The 20708-nt window shown below is 37.0% G+C and overlaps 1 protein-coding gene across 4 annotated transcripts in view; it reads left to right on the plus strand.

The window, feature by feature from the left end:
• The window catches only part of cacna1bb (calcium voltage-gated channel subunit alpha1 Bb), a 146978-nt gene that overhangs the window by 47829 nt on the left and 78441 nt on the right, over nucleotides 1-20708 (plus strand). For 3 of the 4 annotated variants that reach the window (XM_088356094.1, XM_088356091.1, XM_088356092.1), the window contains exons 12-16: nucleotides 9029-9101; nucleotides 9355-9472; nucleotides 12678-12745; nucleotides 12816-12922; nucleotides 15614-15676. In XM_088356094.1, coding sequence (XP_088212220.1) covers nucleotides 9029-9101; nucleotides 9355-9472; nucleotides 12678-12745; nucleotides 12816-12922; nucleotides 15614-15676 — 429 coding nt within the window. The remainder of the gene's footprint in view (nucleotides 1-9028; nucleotides 9102-9354; nucleotides 9473-12677; nucleotides 12746-12815; nucleotides 12923-15613; nucleotides 15677-20708) is intronic. The other variant, XM_088356093.1, reaches the window with a different exon arrangement.

A 20708-nucleotide genomic window follows, 5' to 3' on the forward strand; every position in this document is an offset into this window, starting at 1 on the left:
TGCCGGAGATCAAAGCCAGGAGAGAAAGCTTACCACGTGTTGTTAGTCATAATTTTATTCATATTTGGTTTCTTTTGTCTTTTATTAGCATATTTGGTATTGGAGTAATCCAAAAGTAATTGAAAGTAATCCAGTTAAAGAAACCCTACCCAACCCTGGATTAGACGATAGTGACAATGATGTAAACAGCGCATAATAGTCAGAATAACCAACAGTTAGGTAAAGTTATATTTAACTGACATCCAGTACAATCTCCTATGCAGGTGTTTTATTTCAAAAAGTAAATAAGTGTATCAAAGAGCAAGCAGCACCTTCATGGAGCTGTGGGGACAAACCCCAAATTCTATCCAACGTGTATCCGGTACCTTTTTGTGTATTATTTCATAACATATTCATCTCTGTTTTTTCCGCGTTGGTTTGGGTCAGTTTTGTTTGTTTAGTATACATAATAGTTCACGGGTAACGCTAAGCTAACGTTTAGCTAAGCTAGCGCTTCGTGATCGCTGTGCTAAGCTAGTGCTACCCTGTATCCTTTTGTGTATCCTTCCATGTTATATTCATCGCTATGGAGAACTGCTTTGTCGTGTTAGTTTTTGTTAGTTCTGTTCGTTTAATGTACACAACTGTTGGTGGGTAACACTAAGCTAACGTCAGGCTAAGCTAGCGCTACATGATCTCTGTGAGAAGCTCGCGTTTCGTGATCGCTATGCTAACATTAAATGAACATCATACCTGTCAACCTCCACGGCTCCATGCCCGTACAAACTGTCGTATTTTCCAGTACAAAATACAAAATAATCGTACACCATTTTTTTTCCAGAATGATGCATGATGGGAACTCCCCAGGCGGCAGACGCATACGCACAGTAGCATCAAATCGCTCGCTTCGTTTGCAACGAAAAAAACGATACCAAGATAGAGGATTTCGCGGTGAACTCCTTTGACTTGATTGATTTGCCGTTTCGTGATAGTCGGTGTATACCGGATGGTACCCATCATTGACAAATTTGCGTTTTTCCATACAGATTTCCTTGTACGTCGTACTTGTCTTAAAATCCATAAAAAACGTGCTTTGTACAGCTAAACCGTACAAGTTGGCAGGTATGGAACATCTAGATATTCTATGTAAAAATATGGAGAAAGTTAGTGTGGTATTAGTTTGTGTTTTTTTTTGTCTGTCAATTATGTATGCATAGTCCGATCAGGAGGCTTCTCCTGCCACTGATAACCATGGAAACCAGTGCTATCTGTTTCATGTGAGGGAACAAATCACAACCCCAAGAAAACAGTCTGGAGGGGATGGGCGCTGCCAGGCTGTACTTGCCCAAGACACCACATAATGGACAACAACTCACTCTTAATCCTGCTAACTACCAGGTTGCAGATGATAAGTGTGTGATTGGTAGGAACACCTTTACCACTACCACATAGATTATCCGCACCTCGAATCAACAAGGAAAGTTGAAATAACTTATCCTTAGATAGAGAGATACTCTTGGGCCATGGTTTGTACAAAAAATTGGAAAACCTAAGCTCATGTATGGTGTGGGATTCTTGGTGCACAAAAACATCAAGGCCTCTGTATTAGGATGTTGGCCAATCTCATGCAGGCTCATCACAATACGCCTCAGTGCCTCGCCGTTCAACATTACAGTCATCCAGGCCTATGCGCCAACCTTAAAACACGGTCACAAAGAAACTAAGGACTTCTATGCCCAGGTCCAAAACATGACAGATAAAGCACCAACGAAAGATATAATCATCCTGCAAGGTGACTGGAACACCCAAATTGGTCTAAATTCTCGTACAGACTTAAAGAAAACTTGTGAAACAAGATCTAACATATACAATCTAATCATAGAGGACAATGGCTTTTTTAACTAGCTAGCTACAACCACTTGGTGCTGGGAAACACTCTTTGGCAACCACAAGAAGTCCAGAAAATGGACATGGCACTTCCCAGATGGTATCCACCACAGGCAGGTTGACTATATCATAATTCCATAACGTTTCAAAAGTGGAATCAAGACAGCAAGCTCACACAAGTTTCCAGGAGCTGATGTGGGAAGCAATCACGACCAGGTCATGAAGAATTTTGGCGTTCGCCTCATGAAGGTCAGGAAGTCGCAGAACCCACAGATCAACTTTGACCTGAAAGACCCACAGGTGGTCGAGAGCTTTCAGGCCTTTATCAAAGGGAAGGTTAGTTTCTTTGCCTGTCTTGTACGAAGATGTCAAAACCCTGACTACCGTTTTCTCAGAGACTATGACCGAAGCAGCAAAAAAAACCAAAAAACTGGAGGAAAACACCCAAAGAAGATAAAGCCGTGGGTTACAGACAAAATTCTCTAACAGTCCGACACGAGAGATAACTAAGAAAGAAAGGAAACAGCCCTGCAGGAGCAGCAGCCAAGTATAGAGCAGGCAACACGAATGTCTTCCACATTGTAAAATACCTCACAAAAACAAAACAGGTAAAAGTCTGCGACCTTCAGATGAGTCAGGGAATAAGACAACTGAAGAAAAATAATGAAACCTCCCTGGTAAGGTCTATTTCAGAGGTACTGGAGAGAAGGGTCCGCCAGGAGGTCGAATCTCGGATTCAGGAGGAACAGTTTGGTTTTCGTCCTTATGTAGAACACTGGACCAGCTCTACACACTCTGCAGGATCCTTGAGGGTGCATGGGAGTTTGCCTGTCCGGTCTAGAGCAACATGAAGGTCAGGATTGGGGGACACAACATCGCTAACCTCTGGTTTGCTGATGATATTGCTGGATTGGCAAGAAAGAACCAGGAACTCAGATCTGTTCAATCACCTGGACAAAGCATCATGCCAGTATGGGATGGAAATCAGCACAGAAAAAAACAAAAGTATTGACCAACTATCCCCAATGTATCACCACAAATATCACCATCAACCACAGAGAGCTAGAAACTGTCATCAGATTTAAATATTATAGAGCTGTCATATCAGATGTTGGGTCATTGCCAGGATGGCTAAAAACCACAGCCGCACTTGCGAGACTTAAACGCATCTGGAGGGGACAAGAACATAGCAGTGAAATCAAAGATCAGACTCATGCAAGTGCTGGTTACTTCAATTTTTCTTTACGTTTGCAAGACATGGACTCTTAAGGCAAAAATGGAAAAGAAAATCCAGGCCATGGACATGTGATGCTACAAGAAACTTCTTGGCATCAGCTACTTAGCCCATGTGACCAACGAAACGGAGTGCAACACCATCAGAAGGCACACTGGACCCTGCGAAGAACTGTTGTCAACTGTGCGCAGACGTAAACTTCAGTGGTATGGTCACTTCACAAGATCATCAGGACTGGCCAAGATGATTCTCCCGGGCAAAGGGGGCAGGAGGTGAAGAAAATTGAAAACGAACTGGGCCGACAACATTAAGGAATGGACTAGTGCCAACTTTGCCATGACCTCAAAACAGGCCAGGAATTGTCAACAGTGGAGAAAGCGGTCTAGACTTGCGTCTTCATTGGTTCCCCAACGACCAATGCGGTGAAGTGATCCGTGAACAGTGTACATAATACCAATGCCAGAAATGTAGCCTTTTTTGAGTAATATCAAGATATTTAATTTTTTTCTTGTAAAATAAGGAAACACACTTACAGTAATACAAATACATTTATCTTTTATTGCATCTGGTAGATCATTTTATTTTTAAGGGTATTGGTAAAAAAATTCTTCAAAAAAAGTGATTTAGATAAAAAGCAAAAACACATGAACTATCATATGGATGTGCATTTTAAATAGCCATAGTTTGCGTGTTTTCTATCCATTTTACATAAAATGAGCCTCACCTAAAGGGAGATGTCATCATCATCTTTCATCTTTTTTTGTTTTTGTTTTGTTTTTGTGTATGTGTTGGTCTTGCTGTCGGTCACCACTCTCGAGGGACATGACCAGGGTAGATAGATAGTTATTAGCTAATATATTAACACTTTTTTTTTTTTAATATTCATAGGTTTAAATATTTGCATTTATTTTACATAACATGAGGCTCACCTAAAGAGAGCTGAGATAATAGTCCGCTATCTTGATTTTTATGCTTGGCAGACAAATCGTAGCTTGAACTTTCAAAGATGCAACATAAGGCAAAATACCAATAAAGTTATGTGCTAAATTCAGGTAATGGGCTCCTGCTCCCTGACGAAAACACATCAGTTTTGTTAATGTTCTCAATAATATGGATTTGTTTAACCATTTGTGTACATAGTTGTGGCCGCTGGAAAATAGCAGGTTGTCAAATTTAAATTGCCACATGTTTTTTTTAGCAACATATATTGTAATCCTCACACCTCCGGCATGTGTAATCCAGCCTTTCACTTGTGCTCAGTCCTCACCAACATCACGTCTGGCTGCCTCGAAAGCAGCGGGCTGTTGCTATGGCACCACGCTTCATATTGGTCTACAGCATCATTAGCGCCACATCAGTCTCTTGTGATGGTCAAGTGTGAGATGAGTCTGACGTCGAAGCCGTGCTTCCTGACAGCGGTCCACGTCTAGGCGGAATACAGAAGATTTTTTATCGTCATTGCGAGACTACAATCGGCTAGCTACATGTTTTTTTTCATGGTGGCACCAAATAAAATGGCGAGCTGCTCTTTTCCACATTGCCTGAGGTCTAAATACAAAACACAGCGGTAACATCTGAAAAGATTTATGATGCCCTTCAAGAGAAATTAGTTCATGCTTTTAATGTTATCCAATGAAAGGAGTGTCTAGTTTTAAAGCATGTTTTACTCACGGTGGCACGTTGTACAACGATGTAATGGAGAATTATGTGGAAAAATCAACCAAAACAAAGTTGTACAATGCGGTACTGTGTATAGTAAAAAGACTAATTTGAGTTTCGTTCTTTGATTATGTGGCTTTTATTTCAGGTGCACTCAACAGTCCGGAATTTACTGTAAATTCTCAAGCAAAATAATCACTGTAAAAATAGCATGAGGGAATCCTTTGAGAAGGAGGATGAAAGCAAATTCTTGTAAAAACATCTTTCCGACACTCAAAACATTATTGTAAAATGAGACTTCATACATCCTAGCATTCTTTTTTGTTTAAAGAAACTCTTTCTCACAAAAATCCATATGCTATTACTGTGGAATTGTGAATTAAAAGATAAACAGCTTGAGGTAGGTGAACAACTACCCACCGAGACTCACTCAAAGGACATCACGTCTGTTTGAGATAAGCTTTGACGAAACATACGGCCTTTTCTGTGACGCCTTGCAGAAGAAAAAAATGACTTGTCTGCCGCAGAAAATGCACTTTTATTTTGATGCCCCTTGCGTATTTGGTAGCTGCCAATCCTTGATAACTCAGATAATTTGTTTTCCCTTAAGTTTACTGCGACATCCTTGTGCAAGGCATCGGATCGACAGAACCCTTAAAAAACTTACATAAAAATAAAAATAAAAATGCAAAGTTATCATGTTAGTGCTTCATTTAATTTGAAAGTGATGAGCCGAATAATTTCAAAAACCAACACAAAAGAATCCCAGGGTGCGGTATAGGCCATACTTTTGGATTGTCTCTTGTATTTGCTCATGAATTACTCTCATCCTTAAGAGTGAAAGGTCAAACACTTTCAACAGTACTGGTCAAACGTGTGTGTTCATGAACATAGGTCAAGCACACTCACTTAGAGTGCAGAAATGATCTCATAAACCTATGGAAAAAACCTTACACATGCACTAGTCAACCACTTTCAAACCTATAAAAGTGAAATAAACACATTTACTTTCCAAACGCTTTCAAATACATTGGTCAAGTTAGTGTTCGGGATTACAAGTCAAACAAGCTCACTTACAGTACTGAAATTGTCTCAAAAACCTATGTAAAAAACTTTCACACATACCGGTCAAACACTTTCAAACATACAAAACTGAAAGGGAATACATGTCAAAAGCTTACACACTTACTGGTCAAACCCTTTCAACCACTCTGGTTTAACAGTTGTGTTCATAAACACAGATCAAACGCGCTCTCTCACGATACTGGAATGGTCTTACAAACCTATGTAAAAACCTTAGACACATACTAATCAAATGCTACATCAAAGGCAACACAACAAAAGCTTACACACTAAATGGTCAAACGCTTTCGTACACTGGTCAAGCTTTTTTGTTCATAAACACAGGTAAAACACACTCAAAGTAATGAAATGGTCTAATGAAAAATGTCCAAATCTCAAAAAAAAAAAAAACGTGTGAAACGCTTTCATAACCATTTTTGAAATGTTTGTGTTCATAAAGATAGGTGAAAAAAGATAGTAAGCAGAACGGAAATGCTTTCATGATACGCAACAGGCTCAGAAATGTTTAGAAAAAATTCATCTATTACATATGCATGGAAAACGCAAATCTACGCAGACCTATGTTTATTAACACAAATCTTTGACCAGTGTGTTTGAATGATTTTGACAAGTATGAGTGTAAGCTTTTGACATGTTTTCTTTCAATCATATGTAAGAGCATTTCGGCTGCATGAGTCAGAATCAATGCTGAATTAATATTTTTTTTCTTTTTGTTTTTTGCATTTTCTTTGTTTTTTCTTTTTGTATTTTTTGTTCTTTTTAAGTCCCTTTTCTTCTTTTCTTTTCATATTGTTTATTTTTTCTTTCAATTCAGACCATTTACATTCACATCTTTTTATTTTCCAGGCTGGGCAAAAATGAGATGGAACCGTTGCGTTTTGGTCACTTAGCCTCCTTAGTCTCCATAGTTTGCAATATTTATTGTGCCTTGTAGCACTCATTTTCAGTTGCACTACAAAACACAGCATGAAAACAATCTTTTTTTTGAACAAAGAATTTCTTGTTGGTCTAACCAGATATAGACCCTAGCTCTGGTGGGCCCTAAGAAAATTGAGTTTGAGAAACCTGGCATAAAACATTTGATACTTGGGTTGTAGCCATTAGCAAGGGGAAGGGGGGTTTACTCTGACTCAAGTAACCCGTCCTCCTCAAATCGATTTAATGAAGTCTCCACGGGTGCAGTTAGCATGAGCGCACCCAGTCCCATAAAGAGAGGTCACAATTCGCAAGCGCCTGCAGTGGAACTGCTAATCCAAAAGGAAAGGCAACGGTTTCGATTTTGACAAAAGATGCCGTCATCAGTCAAAATAAACGTGCATGACAGTATGCCAAGCAGGGAAAGCATATTAAATTACAGTCAATGGCCCTCCCCTCTCTCTTCTAATCCACTTCCTTACACGCCTCTTTGTCTTCATTTTACTCACGTGGTAATTGCACAGGGCACTGAATGCAAAACTGATATGGCTGGCTGATCATGTTTATCCTTGACTGTGTTATCAATGTACTGTAAATTCCTTCATGTACTATTGTCTATGTTAAGAAAGACACAGAGAGAAAAAGCAGTTTGCATGTACTATATAATACATGAACTCAGGCAGCAGGCTGCAGTTTGGAGCTAATGGCCAAAGTGGTCTTGCGGTTACAAAGTGCACCACATCCTCTGCTAGTCTTTACATACCGTAATTTCCAGACTGTAAGCTGCATCTAAAATCCCTAAAAGTTTGCCTTATAATGCAGTGTGCTTTATACAGTGCCTTGCAAAAGTATTTCCCCCAAGAATTACAATATTTGCCATATTTCAGGCATCAAACGCAGAGATGAAAAACTTAAAACATTTCTTGAAACAACATGTGAGACACAACTGTGAAAATAAAAAAAAAATTCAACATTTAATATTGTGCTAACAGATTAAAAGAAAAAAGATAACTAGGCATTCCAAAAATTTTGACTTCCCTTTGAGTTCCTTCTAAGTCTTTTTTGGGTATGTCTCTTAAGAGTTCTGTACATCTTAAAACAGAAATATTTGCCCATTTTCCATCACAAAAAAGCCTAAATTCCTTCAGGTTTTATTGTAATCATTTGTGCACAGCATTTTTCAGATCTTTCCATAAATGTTATATAGTTTTGATGTCTGGACTTTGGCTTGGCTAACACCTTTATATTGTTAGTTTTAAATAATTATTTTATTGATTTTGGCTTTTTGCAAACTAAAAACAGACATTTTTATGGTTTTCTTTAAGAAAGGGCATTCTTCTTGCCACTCTTCCGTAAAATGCAGGTTTAAGATGAGTACGCCGAATAGTTGTCTTATGCACAGATCGTCCTACCTCAGCTTTGTATGCATGTAGGTCATCTAGTGTGATCATGGGTCTCTTAGTTACTTCTCTGATTAGTTTTCTCCTTGTTTGGGCCAAAGGTTTAGAGTGACGGCCAGGTTTTGGTAGGTTAGCAGCGATTTTATGCTCTCTCCATTTTGATATTCTTCTTCACGCAGTGCTCCGGGAGAAGTGTAAATATTGTGAAATCTTCTTGGATCTTATTCCTGCTTTGAACGGTTCCACAACTTTATCCCAAATCTACCTGGTGTGTTCTTTGGTCTTCATGATGCTGTTTGTTCGCCATTGTTCTTTTAACTAACTTTTTTGGAATTATTTTTATAGGCAGAAAAAGGAAACTAAACCAACAAAATTACAATAAAAGCAGATGTGGTCCCTTCAAACACAATTGAAATGGCGCCAATTGACTAACAAAGAAAAAGAGCTCAAGCATGTTATTAATGCCATCTACTGTGTAATTGACACTCCATTTTTCCTCCATTTTCTTCTTCGCATTATTTTGCCTGGGCAAAGGCCCAGGGCCCACTGAAGACAGGTCTCGTCCCACCAGTTGGGAACCACTGATCTATATCACTAGCAGTCTAATAGCTGGGTTTCAGCGCTCTCACCTTCGCGACCCTGTTTCGATTCCCATTGCATCAAATGTTTTGCATTGTGGCCGGAAATATTTTTCAAGTAATCAATTATTGCACAAATACAATAAAATACTTCCGTAAAACCACATGTATAACGTACACCCAAACTTTAAGTTCTCTTTTGGGTAAAAAAAAATGCATGTTGTGGATGAATAAATACGATAAGAACTGTGTTACTTTGTTATAATCATTGCTTTTTTTTTGCTGTTCTCTAGGTTTAACTTTGAGGACGAAACGCCAACAACAAACTTCGATACCTTCCCAGCAGCTATCCTTACTGTATTTCAGGTTGGCACGCACACACCCACACACACACTATTTGTCTCGAAAATTAGAAAATCTGGACTTAATAGAAGCTGTAAAATAATTATAGGTCATGTTAATAAGAAAAAATGACTGTTCCGAGGACCTTTTTTGCCTCCTGACAAGCTCGCTTTTAATCCTCTAATTAGCCCATGTTCGCAAGCCTTTATGCTGCGATCCAATTTAGTTTTGCGCAGTACTATAACAACTGGAGTGTGTGTTCTCTTGACTCCCTCAGATTTTAACCGGCGAAGACTGGAATGCAGTGATGTACCACGGCATCAAATCACAAGGAGGTGTACAAAGGGGAATGTTCTCTTCCGTCTACTTCATTGTCCTTACGCTTTTTGGAAACTGTATCCTCTTTTTGGAAAAATACAGGTTTGGTTTATAATGTCATGTTTTATGAACGCTTGAATTTCTAGATTATGGTGGCAGTAGTTTACGGTCTCTCTTGTGCCCGGTTTTTAATTGATTAGCTCATTGTTTTTCTCTCCGCTGATCTTTAGATAAAAGCAGAAGTGGATAGAGTAGCCAAATATTCTGCTCAAGTATTGAAAGTAATGTTTGAGAGTAAATGAGCGTAATAGGTTGAATGTCTTTGAAATCAGATGTCTGAGTAGTATGTGCGGGGTGACGCAACTGGATAGGTTAAGGATTGAGGAAGTTAGGAAAAGAACCGGTGTGGTGAGAGAGCTTGCTGAGACGGTTGATGACAATGTTCTTAGATGGTTTGGACATATGGAAAGAATGAATGAAGGCTTTTTGACCAAGATCATATGTAGTGCAAAAGTGGTGGGAAATAGGACAAAATGATGGCCCACATATGGTTGAATGGATAGGATGAAACAAACTCCGGATGAGAGTTCCATTAATTTGATGAAGGCAAGAGTTTGTTCTAAAGATAGATGTGAATGGCAAAGGATAGTTAAGAATGACTAATATCAACTTCGACTAGGGGATATGGCTTCGGTATATTGATAGACGGAATAGTACTGTTACTTCAGAATAATATGACTCAAGTAGAAGTAAAAAGTATTCATTAAAATAATTGCTTGACTAAAAGTAAAAGAGCACTTGGTGAAAAAAACTACTCAAGTACTTAGTAACTGCAGCAGCAATTTATTGTTTTAACAAACATGCAATCAGATCATTATATCCCATCCAATCAACAATAAATTACATTTGATTTAAAAATATATAAAAATAATAAAGGTAAATTCAAATACTTTAATAAACAATATAACAATAATATTACAGGTCATAGAAATAGATTAAGCACAATTAGCACATTTAAAGTCCCAGTACTTTTTTTAACTGGCTCTGCAGGTAGAACAAGTTAGCCCATCAGCTCGTATAAATTGTGTTTGTTTGTGTGATTTTCTGTCTGTCTGAAAAAAATAAGAAAAAAGCTAAGGAAAACAGAAAAGTAAAAAGACACATTTGGGGGGGTCCCTTGATCAGTATATTTCCAATAATAATTTAACATGATTCAAAAAGATAATTAATAATTTAGACAAAAAAAATATTATTTTACTACATTACAATAGCATTTTTTTTCATTCGACCACAAGATGTTGCTGTGTTGTGTAACTTATTTAAACTTTGAACTTTTTTATAGTAAGCATCTTTAATGGCAACCTCAGGCGACGCAGAATCTCTGAAAACACAAAACAAAATGTTTAATGAAAATATTGACTTTTCATAGCGACAGCAAATAAATAAATAATTGTAATACAAGAATAAAATTTAAATTTGCTATAAAAAATACATTGAATCAAAAACACAGGGAATATAATATAAAATAAGTAATTGCATTAAGAAAAATTCACTGATTGGCTTGACTTGCTGTTAGCTTACAAATACTATTGCTAATGCTATAATTTGAAGCTGAGATGTGCGCCACATCACAATCTTTGGTTTTCTGCTCCTTTCCTTTCTGGTTAGCTTGGCAGATAGCAAACATTATATAATCCTTGTTGTAAAAAGACTGAAGATACTTGGGTGTGCAACATGGGCAAAACCAGCCTGTTTTTTAGGGGGGGGCTCAAGCACCCTCCTAAATTCAACCCAAGCAAACATTATAGCATTATTAACTCTCTTTTCTTTAATAAAGAACAGGATACGCTTTAACATGGGCATAACCAGCCTGTTGTTTGTGTGCTTGAGCACCCCTAAATTCAACCTGGGCGCTTCCAAAAACTAGAGAACTTAAACTATTTTCTCTAAGGACAGGGTATGCTTAAGTACAATGGATAAACGCTAGCCTTGGAAAAATTTCACTGCCTTGAAATCGTTCAGTCCATTAAATTCCTAGCACCTCTCTTGCCCACTAGTGTCACTTGTGGCATAGCGGCGAGTCTGTAGAGGCTCTGGTGTACAGTATCACGGTGAAACTATTTTATTATGGAAGCCCAAGAATGCCACAATTCATTTAAAATAAAAGGAACATTCAATTGATAAAAACAGCCTTAAAACAAACATTCAATTAATGAAGATAGCCTTAAATGGCCTTTTAATATAAAAAGCCTTTAGCATCATTTTTTAAAATTAAAATTTTATTATATATACATTTTCTATGTTACAGTTTATCACATTAAGTGAAATGAAAAAGAAAAAAAAATTAACCAGCCATAGACTCTGGGTGGTCAGCACCCCCATAGCTGTGAACCCCAAATCGCCCCTGGTGTGCTTTATGCCTTTTTAGTGAAGAATCAGTCATAATTATGTAAAACAGTGAACCAACAAATATCCTACTAAAGTGATCTTAACTAAAAATGCACAAAAGTTGTTAAAGCAGGCGTATGCTAGTTTCATATAAATAAAAAACTTACAGGTTTTGATATTCCATGTCTTTAATGTTAAAATTACATGCTATAAAGTTAAGAGGTTTTTCTGTTTGTTCATATGATTTTATACTGTTTCCTGTTGTCTGAAACATAACACCTATGTAGCTTTGACAGAACAGGGGGCTTGGGGGTCAAAAATAGAGTAAAAGACATAGGAAAACCAATATTCTACTATAAGGTGTTTAAATAACATTGTAGGGACATTACACTTGGTCTCACTATCGCCCTCTGCCATGAGGCAAAATAATTGTGTGCCTCACTCTGCGATGCTCAGTACAGTAATACAAATTTTATCAATCATGTTCATTACATAACGTGGAAATTGAATGATTTTGAAAAAGCATATCCAAAAATTGTGAAGTTACATGGGAAAGAACTTTAACACTGAATAATTATAAGCATTTAATATATTTCTAATTTTATATTTCTATGATGACAGATGAGACCTGCTTCCCATGAATAGAACTTATTTATTTGTTAAAGTGTGGTAGATTGACTTAAAGGACAAAAGTGATATTCTCTTTGATCATTGTTTTGAATTTAAGCTTACATAGGTCGATACAAGCAGGCTTTTAGGGTGCTCAACATGTATTTGCGATAAAAGGTCAAGACCATCTTCAGTTAAGTGTTTGTTCACCTCACCAATGCTCTCTATATAAAGAGATCAAACTCATCACTTCAACATTTTCTCCTGAGTCTTGCTGTTCCTCAGACACACTACTGAATGTCTTCTTGGCTATCGCAGTCGATAATCTCGCAAATGCGCAGGAACTAACCAAGGTGGGTTCAGAAATTTCGATGCCACACAATGCATACGATTGCATCACGTAATCTTGCACCTCTGCTATAGGATGAAGAAGAACAAGAGGAGGCAGCCAATAAGAAACTGGCTATGCAGAAGGCTTTGGAGGTGAAGGAAGTCAGTCCCATGTCTGCGGCCAACATCTCAATTGCTGCGTAAGTGTCCGTGCATTATCTCCCTTTGTTCTGTTATGTAACCCCAAGGTAATAATCTTTTGTCATTGACTCTGTTTTCGTCATTATTGTTCATTTAATATGCTGTGTGAGTTTGAGTGTTTCCTCTCATCTTAACCACAAGGAGAGTAGCAGTCTCCAAGTACTTCACCACTCTTCACATTCCTACCCAACCTTTTGTACGAGTCAGTTGTACAAGCCCTTCTGTTCCATTTTTTTCAGATTAAAGCTGTCCTTTTTTGGACTAAGGAAAAAAAAAACTAAACCAATCGTAAACACAGAAACACACAAATGAAGGTTTGTTAAACAAGAACACAATGCCACTGATTTTGTTCAAGGTGAACATCCCAAACAAACTTTGATCAAAATGAGTAACCATTAACTCTTTGAGTGCCATACATTTTCCAAAAATACGATCTTCCAGCACTGATCGTTTCTCAGCACTTTGACTCATATTTCAAGACCTACAGAAAAGTATTAGGGTTGCCTTAAGAGGGAGATTACTAAATGTGTCCTTCAAAAAAAGTATCATATGTATTCCATACCTTTCAACCTAAGCCAATATATCCCCTTATTAAAAATTGCAAGTCCCCTTATTAAGTGATAATAAACCTTACTGTAGCAACACAGCACTTACTTACTTACAGCAACACAGACTATGCGGAATGAAAACAAAACTAACTTGTAAGTTTATTTCATTGAAAAAAAACAATTCTTACAGTATCTTTCTTAGTTCTTTCACCACTTAAAGGGAATCAAGTGTTGCTTATTATATGTAGCACTATAATAAAAAAATCCAGTACTCATATATGGTCAAAAAAATATGAAATACGGGGAGAACGTATATGTTGATTATTGTCTTTTAGTAATTTGTCATAGAAAATAAGATAGTTTCAGCCAAAGCCTTTGTGGATTTCAGCTCTACTCAGAGAACTGGCTCTTTTAGCTCTGCTCACGAAAAAGGGTTGGCTCCATCGGTCCTCAACGAGCTTTTCACTTTTTTTATTGCTTAATTTGTACATAACAAATAGAAAAAGGAAAATGATGCACATAATGAATTGATCATTTGAATAAATGGTTTATACTAATATATCAGGGATTAGCAACCCAAAATGTTGAAAGAGCTTTAATGAACACCCAAAAATAAAGATAAATATATAACATGTATGGAGCCACAAATAGTTAAAAGCTTTGTATAGGCCTTATAAGAAGCCAACCCATACTGTATATATATCCATTTTCATTGGAAAAAGTTAAGAATGTTTGTGTCATGTGGCCTCCTAGAGTAACCATACCAATTTCCACTATCAAACATCTTTTAAAAAGCAGCATTTAGGAAGCACAACTACACTAGACCCGGTTGCTGATCCGCGCACTAGATTTTTTATAGCCTATAATTTTTTTCAATCTACAGTGAACTTGTAATTAATTGAAACTTTTAACGTTTTTTTGGTTTTTTTTTTAATACTGAACATCTTTATAGTCAGCAACATAGAATCCCGAACACACAACACAACAAATAATAAATACAATAAAACAACAATAATAAATAAATTCATACATGTCACAATTTGCTCCATATAAAAAGGTAATAGAGAAACAAGGTAAAAACTGATTTCAGGACACTATCCACTTCTTATTTTAGATTAAATTTTGTCGCCATTGTGTGTACGTTTTTGCTAAATAAAAATGAGGCATAAAAATGCTTTTATCTCCTTTAGCACGTCGAGAACTCAGACTTTGTGGGAGAAAGAAAGCATCTTCCTCTGCCTTTTGTGCTTTGGTTGGCCCAGAGCATTTTTTTGACATGATGGCTTTTAGGAAAACCTGAAATTGAAAAAGATTTCCGCGTACGTAATGCAGGTTCATCATGTTGTTCTTCATACATGACTTTAATGACAGACAGGGAAACGCAGGTAGAAAAGGGGCAGAGTGACTGTTTAGCCAATCAGAATGCAGAACACAATGCACGATGCAAGTCCGCTAAATGGTGAAACTGTAACAAGTGAACCACAATACAGCGAGGGATTACTGCTTTACGAAATAGAAACAACAGGCAATGTGCATTGTAAAATTGTTAAATGTCTTGCCCTGTCAATTATCGCTTAATACTGAAAGGACCTTTGCTCCTTTTTCACTTTATTATGTTATTGATAATTTTAAAGAGCATAACAAATATTATGTATAAAATGCTGGTCGGATTCCTAATCATCCTCCTATCGCACTCCTACTATTAGATTAATGTGCAATCACGTCCTGTATTTCCAAGTGTTTGAAAGTGATTATTGTGGTGACTCATCTGCAGTTGTTTTTGTTTGAAATGTACTTTTTTTAATTTGCAAACTTGGGATTTCATCGCATAGCATTTCCTCAACAAAATCTTATGAAAATTCCGATCTGGATGATTTGCCACTCAATTTAAATTGGTATGTTCCAAATTTAAATGGAAAATGATTTTGGGATGAAACTCTTGATTAGTTTTTAGGTTCAGTTTGTGCCTTTTCTAAAAAAAATGTCTGCTTACAATGAGTGATGTGGTTTGCCTAGTAGTAGCTGCACAGATGTGTCCTTTTGAGTAATTTAGAAGGGAACAGGTGGACGGACGGAAGGTTCCACCTTTTCCCTTCAAATTTGTGTCTCATTTTTCTTTTGTTTTTTGTTCTGCATGCACAGTTTTGTAAAGCAAAATCGAGATGCAATCTCTCGCAGGTCGTCCATCAACAGCATTCAGTCACTGTGAGTTATCACTCTCTGTTACAATATTCCCCTTTCTCGTATCCTCTCCTCTGTCCTCCCTAGTCAGGCTTGATCATTTCCGATACATTCGGGTCTCCTCCCTCTTCAGGGAGGGTCTACAATTAAAATTTGTTGTCAGTTTCATTCTTATTGTTGCTAGACCAGGGATGGGCAAATGATAAAGCTGAAATAAAAAGAAGAGAGAAATGAGCCGCATCACGTCAAACAATGACCAACAGTTTTAAATACCTTCCTTGGATGTCACCAAAGCTAAACGTCAATCCCAAAGCTTTATTTACTGGTTACCATTTATCAACCAGAAAACATTTTGTAAACCTCATGCGAAGATGTCATTACGGATTTATTGGTTATTAAGAAAATGGCTCGAAACTATTATATTTGTTGCACATGATTAGTCTGATTTTTCAAAATGACTAGTTAATTAGTATTAATGCCACATAATTTATTGACAAAACAATCGCTAATTAGCGAATAATTAAATCAAAAGGTTTTTTACATGCCATAGTGGCCTTACTGTTTGCAGAGCACCCACGAGATAATGGCCATACCAACACCTGATGATTTGTAGGAAACAATAACGAAAAAAATAATGAGTTTCAAAATGATATCGTATTCCATAATGGCCTTAGTGTACATCATGGCCTTACTGTACATCAGTAAAGCCATTATCGCATACTAGATATGTAAGTAGTTAAGGCCATTATCGCATGCCAACATTTAAATAATGTAATATTCCTAATTCTGAATATTAACAATTCCAATAGTGAAAGTTAAGAATATGAATAACTGAGCAGTGCCGTTTCAGCATGAGGGAGGGGAAAAAAAAATCCCATTATTTTACTTACCGTATTTTCTTCGTAGCAGGTTCTATTTCTGTATTTAACACTTACATATGGTGCACCTGATTATTGGGCGCGGGTACCCTCTGCTGCGGCCGAACCTAGCCTTATATAAATGCCCACACCCCATCCTTTAGCGGTGACGCCCACACTTTACCCTTTAGCGGTGACGCCCACTCTTCACCATTTAGCAGCCTCATGGTGTTCTAAGCCTTGTCCGCTGCCTTACATCACACACAGGGCGCACTACACGATAGAGCGCGCAGCATAATTTGAAGAAAGTCTGAGACTTATATATTTTTATGACTTTTATGGTCGTGAAAATACAGAAAAATAGAAGTCACGGATATTCTGGTAAACATTATAATAAAAACTGCAAAAATAAAAAGCATCAAATCATTCAATCAATCATTTAACTCAAGGGTGGGCAAACTACAGGCTGGGGGCAATATGAAGCCCCATCAGGCATATAAACCTGGCCTGCCAGACAGTTTTTAAAAAAAGTACTACTATTAAAAATGTTTTATTTTTTGGTGTCTTTTTTATTCTGTGTAACTTTGTGGGCCCCAATTAAAACTACCTTTTTCATTCTGCTCATGGCCAAACTTAAAAATAGCTGGCTACATTATTTTGTCCTTGCGTTTAAAATAAAATCAAGTTTATAAATCCATCCATCCATCCATTATCTGCACCGCTTATCCTCAGTAGGGTCACGGGGGTGCTGGAGCCCATCCCAGCTGTCCTCAGGCAGTGGGCAGTGGACACCCTGATCCGGTTGCCGGCCAGTCGCAGGGCACGCAGAGTATGCAGTGACAGACAATTTGGTCTCTCATTCACACCTAGGGACAATTTGGACCGGCAAATTAACCTAACATGCATGTTTTTGGAATTTGGGAGGAAACCGGAGTGCCCGGAGGAAACCCACACAAGCACGGAGAGAACATGCAAACTCCACACAGGAGGATCAATCTCATGACCTCAGAACTGTTCCGCACATGCGCTCACCGCTGGCCAGAAATTTGATAGTGCACCTCATATAACTTTCTATATCGGTACTTACAATTAAATTATATTGCATACTGTTCTGCCTTTGAGAAACATGTAGAGTGGTCTTCAGGTGCTCTACTGTGGTTAACATGGCAAATGTTTGTTGCTGAAATTAATTTTAATGGATAATAAATTGATTTTTTTTTTCCTGCAACCCTAGCTGTTACTGTAATTTGAATTCCATGTGCCTTATAAGTCCAGTGCACCTTATATATGATAAATATATCACAAAGTACTCTTTTTGGGGTGCGCCATATAGTGTGGAAACGTGTGAAAGTTTTATTTGTAAATAAATATATTTTTTTGTACATTTTGAGTGTTTCAAAACCAATTGGATGTAATCGTCCCTTCATGAACAAATAAATAATGAAAAAAGATTTTTGCAGGTAAATGCAAATGGGAAAACATAAGACAACATCTTTTTTCTCATGTAAGTCTCAGATATAGACTCTATCTGCACAAAGAAAAATGAAGTACATCAATAAGCCAATTTTTCCCCTATGCTATTCTTTTTCAACCCAATGTGGCCTTTGACTAAAAACGTTTGTCCACCCCTGTGCTAGATTGTTCTTCAAATAAACCAAAGAAATAACATATGCATCATAATTGCCGCATTATTCATCAAAAACTAAAAGTATCCATCCTAAAAACTTTGTTCGAACTCCATAAGACACATTTGTAAACTTTGTCAATGTTTTAACATGCTTTTATTAACCCCGACGCTGTCTGCTGTGAAGCCAATATCTTGCTTATTGCTGTCTGTGTAAACACAAGGAATGTTGTATTGCGTCGGATTATATTACGGTTCCGAAATAAATGGAGGGAAGTTGCCAATTGGACATCTATTTCAGATGACACAAAGAACTTTAATTTGTGTGCTTTGCGGTATTTTCATTGATTTTTTTTCAAGTGTCTCCGGGAAATGCAACGTTTGTGTGTGTCGCTTATGTGTGTTTGGGTACCTTTCCTTTGTGTGTTCTGTCTGTCTTTGTGTGTCTTCTGTCTGTCTCTTAGGAGTTATAGTATCTACTCTACCCCTGCTCGACGAATCTTGAGGTACAGGTGACCAGAGCGAAAAAACGTATATATCATATTTCAAGACACATTGAGATGTGTTTTAAATAGAAAACATCCAATGCTCAAGATCACTTAAGAAAAGTCAAGTTTCACCCATTTGTGTCTTTACTCATATTGTTGCATACATTTTGGACACAGGTATGCCAAGTCTGCAATTGTTGACGGAGGATTTACTGTGCTTTTCTTGTCTAAAAGGGTCGTAAACATGTCAAAATCAACAGTTCTTCTGTTGGGATCTTTTGTTTTGTGACCCTTCATTTATTTGTTACTTTCTTCCTTGCACCTCCATTTCCAGTTTGGTCTTTGTTTCTGGTTTGGATATTGTCAGGTTTATTTCGTTTGGACATTTCGTTGTTTTTTGTTTCTGGTTTGGATATTGTCAGGTTTATTTCGTTTGGACATTTCGTTGTTTTGTGACCCATTGTTTGTTTGTTACTTTGTTCCTGATTTTGTTGCTAAAAGCTATCCTTACCCTGAAGACCCATGCCTCAGTCCCTTCTTTCTTTCACATGGGTGCACCTGCAAAACATAAAATCTTCAGTACTAACATGTTAATGATGCCATTACATTCCTAATATTCCTGGCATACCAAAGTGATGACATCACAACATTCTTTATGAACCCTATTTAATTGACTTTCCCAGACACAGGGCATGTCAGAGGCAAGCCAGAACTCACGTCATCACTCAGGGGTGTCAAGAACACATAATTACATTCTTTAATCACCCCAAATCCATAGTCATAAATCACTCCTAATTCATATAGTCATAAATCATTCCTCATTACACAGTCATAAATTCATAAGTCATCAATATAATGGGTCATTAATCACTCATAAAGAAATTTCGTGGATGAAACCTGTGATGTCATCATTTTGGTATGCCAGGAATGTAAGGTATGCTGCTACATCATTGGAATGTTAGGAATGCAGGACAGCTGGTTTTGACAGGTTTATGACCCTTTTTGATAAAAGCAACATTGTCACTCTATCAAGGGTCTGGCTGAAAATGTAATGCTATTGGCCCATCAGACAAACTAAAATGGTGAAAATATAAGAATCATGTATATTATGGTAAAATATAGTAATTTCTATTAAAATATTTTTGTTTTGGTGACATTATTGTATCAGTATTTATTCATGTATAACCCCCACCCCACCCTGCTCACAATGAAAACATGTTTTTAATAAAGCATTCATGTGTTCTGCACTCAAGGCCTACGTTCAAATAGCTGGCAACATTATTCTGTGCTTGATTTTTTAAAAATCACTTGTTGAATTAATTCATCATTTTAAAAACTAGCCCGAGTGCATTTGGATTTTTTTAATGAATTTTGAGAAATCTTGTGTTTAAAAAAGGACATGATAATTACAAAACGTTAACAGTTCACTTAATTGATATCAATGACAATAAAGACAATTCTACTTATAAAAATACATTATTTGGCCTTAATTATAAGTGTTTAAAAACTAAAATGAATAAGTGGTTCATTACACACAAATAACAAAAAAAAAAAAAAAAAAAAAAGACATAACATGTACATGCAGATATCTGGATGTACTGTTATATTTATTCAAAGATGAAAATGGGAATAACTAGATAGGTATACATGAGCTTGTTTCCTTATGTATTGTGAATCTGAGATAATTGGCAGATACCAAAGTATCAAATCAATCGTTTTATTACTTTGCAAAATCTTTTTTAACCCAATGCCTAAAAAGTTTGCCATCCCCTGCTATGGACTCATTGTGAAGCGAGCAAATACATACTGGACTGTCTCAGAAAATTAGAATATTGTGATAAAGTTCTTTAATTTCTGTAATGCAATTAAAAAAACAAAAATGTCATACATTCTGGATTTATTACACATCAACTGAACTATTTCAAGCCTTTTATTATTTGAATATTGCTGATTTTGGCTTACAGCTGAAAAAAACTCAAAAATTCTATCTCAAAATATTAGAATACTTCCTCAGACCAAGTAAAAAAATAATTTTATAACAGCAAAACTAAATCAAACATTTGAAAATGTCCATTGATGCACTCAGT

Source organism: Urocampus carinirostris, chromosome 16 (genome assembly GCF_059441175.1).
Source record: "Urocampus carinirostris isolate Australia breed hairy pipefish chromosome 16, RoL_Ucar_1.0, whole genome shotgun sequence".
Taxonomy (NCBI): domain Eukaryota; kingdom Metazoa; phylum Chordata; class Actinopteri; order Syngnathiformes; family Syngnathidae; genus Urocampus; species Urocampus carinirostris.